Here is a 12,224-nt window from a genome sequence, read left to right as displayed (position 1 = left end):
TTTAACTGGCATTTGTGGATGTAACTACGTATTGTGGTACTTGACAAAGGTTTGCCAAAGTAGTCCTGAGCCCATGTGGTGATATGGCTTATAGATGAATGACGATTCTTGATGCAGTGCCGCCTGACGGATCGGAGATCACGGTTGTTCAGCTTAGGCTTGCACCCTTGTCCTTTATGCACTGAAATTCCTCCACATTCCTTGAATCTTTTAATTATGTTATGCACTGTTGAAGGTGAAATAAGCAAATGTCTTCCTATCTTTCTTTGCGGAACATTGTTTTTAAACATTTCAATAATTTTCTCACGTATTTGTTGGCAAACTGGCGATCCTCGGCCCATCTTTGCTCCTAAAGAACTAGACTTTTCTTGGATGCTGCTTTTGTACCAAATCATAATTACAATCACCTGTTGACATCACCTGTTTCAAATCACATCATTATTTAACCAATTTACCTGATTACTAGCCCTAAATTGCTCCTGTCCCAACCTTTTTTGGAATGTGTTGCAGGTCTGAATGACAGGAAAGGATGTATATTTACAAATGAAATTAGGTTGACCAGACAAAACATGAAATATTTTGTGTTCACATTGTCTGTAATGAAATACAAGTCAAAGTACATTTAGAAATCACTACTTTCTTTTTTTATTTGTGTTTTCCATACTGTGCCAACTTTTTCTGATTTGGGGTTGTATAATAACTTTGAAAACGGGTCAAATTTGACCCGAGGACAACACAAGGGTTAAACTTACAGTAATATACTGGCAGCAGCTTCGCCAGTAAACTACTGTTTATTTACAGTACGCATACTGTTTTTAAAGTTTAAAGGTGCTCTAAGCGATGTTGGGTGACGGCACTTCTTGTTGACGTTCGAAGTATTGTCGAACAAAACGGAGGCTAGCTCGCCCCACCCTCCTCCTCATCCCGTCCCCTCCCCCTCCCTTCCTTCTTGTCAGTTATTGGCTGGAACGCTGGAAGACTGTTTGTTGTGTTTGGTGGTGCAGGTTGGCCAGTTTGTTTTTGTCACCGTTTGTGGAGCCTGGGCTGTCTACAGAGACCGCAATTTTTTACAGTGTGTTCAGGGGACAGGCAGCTAGCAGATAGTGAGGAGATGTTTTTTTACAGTGTATTCAGGGAACATGCAGCTAGCGGACAATGAGGACTAAAAAACGCGTGACATCGCTTAGAGCACCTTTAAGGTATTTTACTGTAAATAAACACTGTAAAATGTTACTGTAAATTTGACTTTACAGTAATCTACTGGCTGCAGTGTAATTCCCACCTTTTCCTTTATTTTCCCAAGATGCATTGGTGTTAAAAGTAAATACCTGTAATCTGTAACATTCGCAGATAGTCGCTGTAATAGTATTATTTTCTCCCAGAATGCATTGCCATTTACAGTATGATCCTGTATAACATCAAAACAGTCGTTTCAGTAGTGTGAGACTTTAGCTGTAAATGTACACATCAAAGGTTTACAGAACACATTTTCCAGATGGTACTTATATACTTTTACTTAAGTAACATTTTCAACGCAGGATGTAAATAAACCATCACAACCATGTTGGAAAGACACGTGATGTCTAAAGTAAAAAAAAAAAAGGGATTGCTTGTAAGAAATAAGTCCTCGAGGAGGTTTCTGGCGTTAACGTAGAGGGAGCGGATGACCCTTGTGGCCTTTCTTTACAAGCCCCTCCTAGAAAAAAAAAAAAGTAAAATAAATAAATAAGCATCTTACCTTTACGTCTGAATCAGAATCAGGGATGCCACAAGCGTTTATCCTCCAGCTCCGGCGGGTTTTAGCAGCAATACTTGTGCAGAAGAACGTGTATATGATCGGGAAAATATATTCCCTGGGGACTGGACGAAGCACTTCACTTTCATCGAGCTGCAAAAACAAGAGAGAGGGAGAGACAGAGGGCTGTAATCTCCCCAGATCCCACTTAATCCTGGGACAGTGATCCGCCTGCCTCTGGCCACCGGAAGCCGGTTCCAAATCTTCTTAACTCTTTCAGCTTTCAGCGACACGCAGGAGGAGCTGCGAGGAGAGGAAACGAAAGGAGAGAATTTCGGTGTCAGGAGAAAAAAGGCTTAAAAGGTGATATACGGTTATTAAGCATCCGGATAAAAGGTTCTTAAGCATCCGGTACTCACAGTTTAGAGAAATGCCATGGGCTTTCCCGCCGGGGGGGGTGGTTGGTTTGGTTTCAACATTGGGGGGGGAGGGTGGGGGCACTCTGGGGGTCCTCCTCCATAAAGGTTTCAGCGTCAAACACTTTTTTTTTCTGCACTCTAAGAAATAAATTCCGTAAAATAACAAGAGAAAGGTTCTGGCAGCTCATTACCCAGATTTTGCCTCGTCATTAAAAAAAAAACGGAAACGATGTGTGTCGCTAGAGTTAAAATACAGAACGTTTTCTGTCAGGTCTATTGTATAAAATTCTCTCGTACAAAGCTGCTCGGTTAGCACACTTCTAAGAACGTTGGGAAAAAAAAATTAAAAAATGTCGATAAAAAAAGCGACAAAAACATTGGAAAAAGATTCAAAAAGTCACAAGGACTAAATCTCCCAAAACCAATCATATTTGTGTGTGTGTGTGTGTGTGTGTGTGTGTGTGCGTGTGTGTGTGTGGGGGCGAAATCTACGCCTATGCCCCAGTGTATAGGTTTCCCCCCCCACCAGGCCTAAGCCACTGGGAATCATTTTTTATGCATTTTAAGACGTTGACGACTCGGTTGGAAACTTAGACGCAGTCATACATTCAAATCTCCAGTTAGCTTTTAGCACTGACTTAATGTCAGAGCTGTAGTCAAGTCCAAGACCAGGACTAGTCGAGTCCAAGTCAAGACAGAGTCCAAATGACCGAGACAGAAACAAAAGAATCCTCTTCAAACCACTCCCTCACCTGTTCATAATGTATGTGATGTGAGAGACGGGATATATCTTCTACTTTAAGATGATCATTTTGCTATAATTTGTAATAATCAAAAAGCAAGTGCAGAGTAACACGCTATAGACTTTTTTCACGGCAGACATGTTGACATGTCGTAGTAGGAAAAGCACAGGTGTAATCAAACCCATTAATAATGGCTGCATTCCACTTAGGAGAGGTCCTGGTATTGTTCATGCTGACTCACTGAAATAGCTCACTGGGACACTTGATGGAACTGAGCCATCGTTAAGGTTATCAATTTCAGCTGTGCTTTTCCTACTATGACAAGTCAACATGTCTGCTGTGAAAAAGGTCCATAGGATCAAATTAGGCCACATTATTTACTTAAAATATCAAATGGAAATGTTCCCATTCTTGAGCTTATGACTTGTCCTGAAGAATTCAGAGTACAAAGTGCTCTCTGACGTCGTGTCTGTGGCCTAAATTAAACTGATTGATACCTGATGATTGAGGTATATGATGCAGCCAGGTGTATACCAGGCGACCAATCATGATGCCCGTTCTAGATGGATCTGAACGACTGCGCTTCATCAATGGTGTTGTTTTGAAGGAGGAAGTTACTATAGAAAAAAAGCAGAAAGTGCTGGACTCAGTCCAGACCAACTAGAATATTTGGCGAGTCCAACGGCCGACTCCGAGACAACAATAAAAAATTTCGAGTCTGGACTCAAGTACTACAGCCCTGTGGAGCCTGTCTTTAAAAGGTACACTGTGTAGGAATTTCTCTCTCATCTAGCGGTGAAATTGTGTTTGGCATTCAAACGAATAGCGCTCTCTAGCTCGCTTTTTCAAATGCGTGTTGCAACTACGGTAGCCGTTATGTACCAAGAAGCTGTGACAACATGTCTTCCAATTTTCGCTTTTTTTGGCGATGAGGATTCCTTCTCCTGTGGCTCGGCATGAGTAGGATCCTCCATTATGAACTAAAGTACGGTGCAGGCGTTCAAATTTGCCGGGGGCGGTGACGAGCGCCTCTCACTTGATCTCCTTCTCCGTTTCAGCTGGTTTCAGTTACGTGACGCTGGCCTCTGAGCGAAGACGCATTGTGGGTTAGCTAGACAGCGAGGCTTGTGCTTTACGTCCCTCTCAGCGATTATAGTTTTTCATAAAGGCGGAACGACATGGAAGCCTCCTTAGACTTGCCCGTCCAATGTAAATACAGATACGAAATTCTTCGCTTACGAGGATAAGTCAGATCATTGGCAGAGGTCCTTTTACACCAACGAGGACATATTTATGAATGAAGACATTGATTTTAGCTAATAAAGTACAGCGTACCTTTAAGCTTTTTTAAGTTCTCAATTTTGCGATTCAGTCCATGATTCTGTTATCACAGAAACTACTGGGCTCTACATTCACACTGCCATCAGTTTGGGACTGGCCCCACCGCCAAATACAGTCGCTACGGGGCGAAATAACTTTTCTGGGGGAAACTTTTATAATTTTATAATTTCAGTTCTTGGAAGGGGCCAGAGTTAGGGAGATGTGTAAGTCAAAGGTTAAAAAAATATTTAGTCTCCTTACTTAGGAGCAAAAAAACTAACAGGAATGGGGGTCATCTCCCGATTTGTTATCTTATTCCTCAAGGAAATGCAACAAAATCTCCCCTCCCTCCATCTGAAATTTCCCGAAATGCCACGGACATGTTATAGTTGTAGTTCTGCTGCAACTTCACGGAAAGTGTAAATGTACAATTAGTAGTAAATGTACAGTTCAAATCTCACAGTATCTGACTGTTTTAATGTTGTACAGGATCATACTGTAAATGGCAATGCATTCTGGGAGAAGATAATACTATTACAGTGACTATCTGCGAATGTTACAGCAGCAACATCCTCACATTGAAGCTGGAAACCAGAAAATGTTTGCCGTTTTCTAACAATTTCTTGCGTCACATTTCATTTCTGCCGGTATAACACATAAAAACGGTAGGATCAGATTAGTTAGCAACGTCCATCAAATGAGTTTATTGCCCTTGGGTTATTATTTAAAAGGTACAATATGTTTGACATCATGTAAAAGACACACAGGTGGGAGTCAAGTCAGCCAGCTGAAAACACAAAATGTCAACACCAAAGTCCATTGACAAAACAATCTTTTCTTTTTTTATACACACACATACAATGCAACAGTTATGTGTGACCTGCGTGTGGTGTTTTCATAGTAAACGTGTTGAGGACATGATCCTAACATGAGCTTATGACCATTATCTTCAGTTGATATCTATAACTAGTCAGTTTTTGCATTGTAAAATAACACTTCATGTAAGGGAGTCAGTTAAGGGTACAACCGTTACAATAAATCTGTGTTTGTAGCCAGTTGTGTTGTCCACTGAAAATACTACTTTAGTCCTTCGTTTTTCACGTGTCAGCAGCAAACGTAGACGAGCTTCAGTGACATGGGGGAAAAAAATCATAGCGGGATTACGGAATCGCACTTACACGACATACTGAACAGGAAGCCTTGCTTTGTCACTCAAATAATAATTTGTTTTAAAGAACAGCACAAAAGTTAGAGTCTCTGTTTTTCAAAAAAATAATGTTATAGATGGAGAATGTTTTTTTTTTTTTTGCCGAAAGTTAAGTCTCGAGTCACCAACTGTTGAGTCTGAGTCAAGTCTCGAGTCGCCAGTGTCCGAGTCTGAGTCCAAGTCCGAGTCACCAGTGTTTGAGTCTGAGTCCCGAGTCGCCAACTGTTGAGTCTGAGTCAAGTCTCGAGTCGCCAGTGTCCGAGTCTGAGTCCAAGTCCGAGTCACCAGTGTTTGAGTCCGAGTCCCGAGTCGCCAACTGTTGAGTCTGAGTCAAGTTTTGAGTCGCCAGTGTTCAAGTCCGAGTCACAAACTGTTGAGTTTGAGTCAAGTCTCGAGTCGCCAGTGTCCGAGTCCAAGTCCGAGTCGCCAACTGTTGAGTCAGAGTCAAGTTTCGAGTCACCATCAAGTCTCGAGTCACCATCAAGTCTCGAGTCACCAGTGTTCGAGTCCGAGTCCATGTCTCGAGTCGCCAACTGTTGAGTCAAGTCTCGAGTCGCCAAAGAAGAGTAAGAGTCAAGTCCGAGTCGAGTCACCATTACCTGAGTTTGAGTCCGAGTCCAGGACTCGAATACTCCATCTTTGCCTATCACACATAAAAGTAGTCAGAACCGTCATCCAACTGCGTAGTCCGAGTCCAACTCATCAGTTTGCGAGTCCGAGTCGAGTCACGAGTCCAGAGAATAGCGACTTGAGTCCGAGTCCAGGACTCGAGGACTCCACCACTGAGCTTTCAATTTAAACAGTTTTGACGCCTATTTGCTGTTAGATTTTCAATATCCTGCACGGGGGAAAACATCCGCTTCACCTTAATTTAGTCCCTTCAAAAGAATAAAAATAAGAGGCCTGTGATCCACTGGCTGTTCTATTATTAAACCATCTGCGGAAAACAAAAGCCATGACATTTCAAATTAGAAATAAAGGCTTTGCCATCCTCTGAATCCCTCCCTAAGCCCTTTTATAAACGGGCATGTGTGACGCAAATCGCAAAAATAAACCAACAATGTCTGACAGTTATTAACAGATGGCGCAGAGAGTCAGCTTTGAACATCACATCTACTGTATAAAAACAGTGTGTGCATTAATCCTCCTGTTGTCCTTGGGTCATTTTCAAAAAGTTTCTATATGAGAAATATGGGTTCCTTTTTAACCAAATTGTCAAAAAAAATAATGTGGATGGTTCCATACGACGCTCTTCACAAGTGAAATAAATGATCAGTTCACTACATTCAGTGAATTTGAGTGTTTTATAAATTTTATATAAAAAAAAAAAAAGGAAATTTTTTTTTAGGAAAAAGCTTCAGAAAACAACAAAAAACACGACAAAAAAGTGACCAAAAAAAAGTGACAAAAACATCGGGAAAAAAGCAACAAAAGTATCGAAAAAGACGACCAAATCGTTAATTTTAAATTTGGACCCAGAAAAATTAAACGTTGCCGTGAAGACAACACAAGGGTTGAACAAGACTGTTGTAACACTACCTGCAGCAGGTAACATCCAAAATGTTTACCTTTTAAATTCATTGTTAACAGATAAACAGGTGTAACAATACCTTCGGATGGCAGTTAGGTTCATGAAAAATGCGCTGACTTCTCTCCCCGCCTGCAATGAACACTGTCATCCACAACAACACAAGAATACAAAACTCATACGATTTAATTTTTTAGCTTTGTTGAGTGTCTCCCAAAAACTGAAATTCCTATTGGACGTCAGCGGGAATAAAGGGGGATCTCGGTCGGGATCGGAACCGACCAACTTCCACTACTGTTAAAAAAAAAAAAAAACACAGAAAGAAAGATGTATACTGATGATTACAGTTGACAACATTACAAACCACAACATGAGACCATTGGTAAAGAAACATGTCTCTAAAACACAGCCCTGTTTCAGTTTTCTGCATTGAACTCGAGAAGAAGGATCTTTTTTTTTTTTGCATCACGTTAACACTTCAGTTCATCTGAAGAACTTAAAATTGCCAACTTTGGAGAGGCGTAGCTGTTAACGGAATAGTTAGGATGTGTAACGTCACTAAAGAACAAAATGTCCATTTATTAAGACCCCGATTTTAACCCTTGTGTTGTCTTTCCGTCAACCATGCAACGTTTTGTTTTTCTGGGTCAAAAATTTAAATTCTAACTTATTTTGAAAGGTCCCATGGCATGAAAATGTCACTTTATGATTTTTTTTAACATTAATATGAGTTCCCCCAGCCTGCCTATGGTCCCTCAGTGGCTAGAAATGGTGATACGTGTAAACTGAGCCCTGGGTATCCTGCTCTGCCTTTGAGAAAATGAAAGCTCAGATGGGCCGATCTGGAATCTTCCCTTTATGACGTCATAAGGGGAAAGGTTACCTCCCCTTTCTCTGCTTTGCCCGCCCAGAGAATTTGGACCACCCATGAGAAAGAGAGAGACATCATGGCTTTCAAACGAGCAAAGTGGCAGTTGGTCAAGGCCACACCCCCACCCTCCACCTTGCCCCCCCCCTCTCTCCTCCTCAATAGCATTTAAAGCTACAGACAAAGAAATGGCACATCCTAAGGAAAGCTCATTGTGGGACTGGCTCTAGTGGCTGGAATTCTGCACCAAGGCTGAATTTAGGGAAAGAGACTTCAGATACAGTGTTAGGGGACCACTAAGGTCTATATAAAAGAGACTTCAGATACAGTATTAGGGGACCACTAAGGTCTATATAAAAGAGACTTCAGATACAGTATTAGGGGACCACTAAGGCCTATATAAAAGAGACTTCAGATACAGTATTAGGGGACCACTAAGGCCTATATAAAAGAGACTTCAGATACAGTATTAGCATCCAAAGAGCACCATGTCATGGGACCTTTAAAGTTTTGGTCGACTTTGACACTTTCTGACATTTTTGTCACCTTTTTCAACATTCTTTTATGAATTTGTTGTCAAATGCTATAAAATTGACTAAAACACCCAAAATCAATGAAAGTAGTGAACTGATAATTTATTTTACTTGTGAAGTGCGTTGTATGGAACCATCCATGTTATTTCTTTTTTGACAATTTGGTTGAAAGAAACCCATATTTCTGATATAGAAACTTTTTGAAAATGGGTCACATTAGACCCGAAGACAACATGAGGGTTAAGACCCTGATTTTAACCCCATACTCTTTCCGAATTGGCAGTCCTGTGCCAATACTGTAAACTAGGCTCAGAAACACACGAGTGGCTCCGAGATTGTCTATGACAAACATTTTGTCCCACTCTTTTCCCCCGGACTGGTTTTTGCATCAGTGACGCTGTGATTTTGAACTAGACCTTTGTCCTACTTCCTGTTAGAGCTGGGAAACTACACGTCCACGGTACTTTAAGAGTCGTCAAGTGTGCATTTTGGAAAACATGTGCTTTTCAAGTCAACGGATACATTTTTTTTACAACTGTATCTTTAAAAGTGTTCAAGTCATGGCGATAATCCGTCTCACAGAGAAACAAAGATGGTGTCAGAGCCGGCTAAGTTAGTATCATTCGTTTTCTTCAAAATAAAACCAAAAAGCAAAAAAAAAAAAAAAAAAAAAAAATGCAAAGGTAAAGATGACTTCCGGGTCACGCAATTTGCGTCAGTTGAAAACAAGCTACAATGTGAGTAAATAGGGCAATTGTGCACACTGATTGTGCAGTTTTGGCCGCTGACAGGCTCAGATTATTATTCTAAGTGTCCGACAACATTATGGAAAGGATTTCTAAGGAGGTCGACCTTTCTGTTAAAGAGTTAGATCCTTTTTTTTAAACATGAAAACGTTACGCGAAATTGCGTTGCTAGAGCCACCAGACTCCATGTAAATAAACAGTCATTTTAGCATCGTAAAACACACTTCATTCAAAGTCGACAGAATCAAAATAAAACTATGAAAAGCCGTTTTGGGTCGTCTTTCCACTTTTCCAACCATCACAACTCTAGTTTTGGTTGAAATAAACACATAGTTTACCGATTTACATGTGAAAATATGTTGGCTCTGTACACGCTAAAAGTATTGCTTTTTTTAAATGGAGTCTGGTGGGTTTAGTGCTAGCGACCTCAGAGCTGTTTCTGGTTAAACAGAAAGGTCTTAAAGAGGTTTTAAAAAGGTCTATCTCTGTAGGGATCCTTTCCATAATGTTGTCAGACACTTAGAATAATAATCTGAGCCTGTCAGCGGCAAAACAAGCACTTTTAGTGGACGGAATTGACGATGCACATTCGCCCCATAAGGTTACATTGCAGCCCGGTCTGTGGCTGCCAGTTACAGCGTTCACTCGCTTAATACTGGACCAATGTCAAAGACTGTTGTTCCAGTCAGTCACTTACACACAAACACATAGGGAAATAGGGTTGAACATAACTGGAGTTACCCTTCAACCAACCAGTTAGTCTTCATTCTTGAAGTCTTTTCTCTCGTAAAACGGGGAAAAAACGTTTGAAAACTCCTTAGATAAAAAAATGGGTCGCTTGTCGAAGTTAGTTTTTTTTGGAGCTTGTGAAGCCCCCCCAAAACTGAAGTAGCTGTAAACATAATGCTATCTCAGATGATAAAGACAACAACAACAACAAAAAAAAAAAAGAAAGTTTGTCAGTTTTAATAAAGTGACATGCTTTTAGGAGACGATTTCCTCGTTATGTCCCATTTTCTTCATGTAGGTGGCAAGAAGCAAAAATAAGCCGAAACTGAACGCTGAAAAAAGGGAAGGTTTTCTGCGATGGATCGCCTTGCCGAAAAAGTAGTTTTTCATGCTAAAAGAAATGGATTCTTCACAGTACTTCACAGTGTGCTGACCGTGAGAAGATAAACCAGAAAAACAAACAAGTCATTGGCAAAAAAAACCACTGGTATGAACCCTGAATTTGCTCCCAGGTAACAACGTCACCTTCACCTTTGTCTTTTCAGCTGTGGACAGTTTCACACTGGACGGTATGAAGTCGATAATAACAGCGACATTATTCACACGTGTACCTTCATGATCAGTGGCTAAGAAGCCGGTAAAGGTCACCTAAAAAAAAAGGAGGGGGGGAGTTTGTGTGTTTGTGTGTGTGTGTCGGAGAGAGAGGGGGACACACGCATCTCCGTGACGGCGGCAGATAGAGCCGTCGGCAACCTGTTCGTACGATTCCCCCGCTCCCCGTTGGCTGGCGCTTACAATCGGTCATCCCCGAGAAGCATCGCTGACCGTCGGCCCCGTGCGATTGGCTGCGATGGTATGGTAGGGTCGGGACGGCGGGGAAGTTAACGTCGAAGCTCGTCTTAAGTGATCTTCTCGTGCTGGATCTGGTAGTAGCAAGCCTGGAGGCGGGAAGGACGCCCAAATGAAAAGACGTGAGGACCAGAGTGCAGTCAAAAAACAGTGGGTTTAAAACCCCTTAAAGCAGAGATTTCTAACAGACGCACACACACACACACACACACACACACACACACGTTTGTTTCACTATCTTTTGGCGCTTTTCCATTACATGGTACCTGATCAACTCACCTCGACTCTACCCGCCTTTTTTGGTTTTCCATTACGAAAAAAAGTACCTGGTACCTGCTAACAGGTACTTTTTTTAGTACCTCCTCAGTCGAGGTTCCCAGCGAGCTGAGGCGAGCCGAAAAGGTGACGTGAAAGCGACAGACGGGGGTGTCCTGAACAAACCCGCTATTTTTAAATAGTTTAGCCAGCTGTGTTTTTTTTTTGCTGCCTCCAGCTTCTTCTGAAATAAAATGTGTCTTCTGGCAACAACACACACCTTCCACGTTCTGTGTGTGTGTCGCGTTAGGTCACGGCAGTTTACTGCGGCGCCGCTTGTTTTACAGTTCTGCGGATGCTCCAGGCAGAGCTTTCGCCGTATCCTACGTACACACACACATGCTGGCTCAACGCACACACCAGCTGACAAATGTATACATCAGGCCACATATTACACAGGCTACGGAGAAAGCTCTGTGTGGAGCCTCCACAGAGCTGTAAAACAAGCTCAAGTGGCCTGATGTTTATACTTGTGCGCTGGTGTGAGCGTCGAGCCGGCAAGACGACCAGCCACGCTGAGGCGGTACTAAAATCTGCAATGGAAAACGGACGCACAGTGTGTCGAGTCGAGTCGAGCAGGTACCATGTAATGGAAAAACGCCATTTGTGGGGACCCGTCATTGACATAATGCATTCCCTAGCCCCTTACCCTAACCTTAACCATCACAACTAAATGCCTAACCTTAACCCTTACCCTCACCCTAACCATAACCTAATTCTAACCCTAATCCTAAAACCAAGTCTTAACCCTCAAACAGCCCTTTAACCTTGTGGGGTCCAGCATTTTGGTCCCCACAATGGTAAAACTGTTAAGGATGTTGCCCGAAAGTTAACTGAGGAAATGGAAAAGATTTCTATTTGGTCATTTAACTTTGAATGTTGACAAAACGGTCTCTATGTTTTTTTACAAATCGCCGTAAGCTCTCGTCATGTAAAACTGATTCAAAAATCAAAATAGACGGTCAGGAAATAACAAGGGTTGACCAAATTAAATATTTAGGAGTCATTCTTGACCCAAATTTAAATAAAAAAAAAAAAAAAAAAAGATAACCAACACGTTGAAAATTAACATAGCACAGTTTAGATACATTAGGAACTCTTTGACCATAGATGCATCTAACTTATATCTAAATGCGATGATAATTCCACATTTTCGTTATTGCATGACGAGTTGGTCACAGGCATGTAAAACAGCATTAAGACCCCTGGAATCATTGTATAAAAGTTCTCTT

General features: G+C 41.6%; 2 protein-coding genes across 6 annotated transcripts in view; both read right to left on the bottom strand.

Annotated features, from left to right (window-relative positions):
- Window positions 1-1,992, bottom strand: part of mpp4b (membrane protein, palmitoylated 4b (MAGUK p55 subfamily member 4)) — a 48,589-nt gene extending 46,597 nt beyond the window's left edge. Inside the window, exon 1 of the mRNA XM_035998444.1 lies at window positions 1,739-1,992. The gene's annotated coding sequence lies outside the window, so the exon portion shown is untranslated. The remainder of the gene's footprint in view (window positions 1-1,738) is intronic.
- Window positions 1,993-10,050: 8,058 nt separating this feature from the next.
- The window catches only part of als2b (alsin Rho guanine nucleotide exchange factor ALS2 b), a 48,265-nt gene continuing 46,091 nt past the window's right edge, over window positions 10,051-12,224 (bottom strand). For all 5 annotated transcript variants that reach the window (XM_031304799.2, XM_035998414.1, XM_031304800.2 and 2 more), the window contains one exon: window positions 10,051-10,766. In XM_031304799.2, coding sequence (XP_031160659.1) covers window positions 10,728-10,766 — 39 coding nt within the window. In that variant the 3' untranslated portion in view covers window positions 10,051-10,727. The remainder of the gene's footprint in view (window positions 10,767-12,224) is intronic.

This window comes from Sander lucioperca, chromosome 24 (genome assembly GCF_008315115.2).
Source record: "Sander lucioperca isolate FBNREF2018 chromosome 24, SLUC_FBN_1.2, whole genome shotgun sequence".
NCBI lineage: Eukaryota > Metazoa > Chordata > Actinopteri > Perciformes > Percidae > Sander > Sander lucioperca.
Note: the sequence above shows the minus strand (reverse complement) of the source record. Positions and strands in the feature narration are given on the sequence as shown.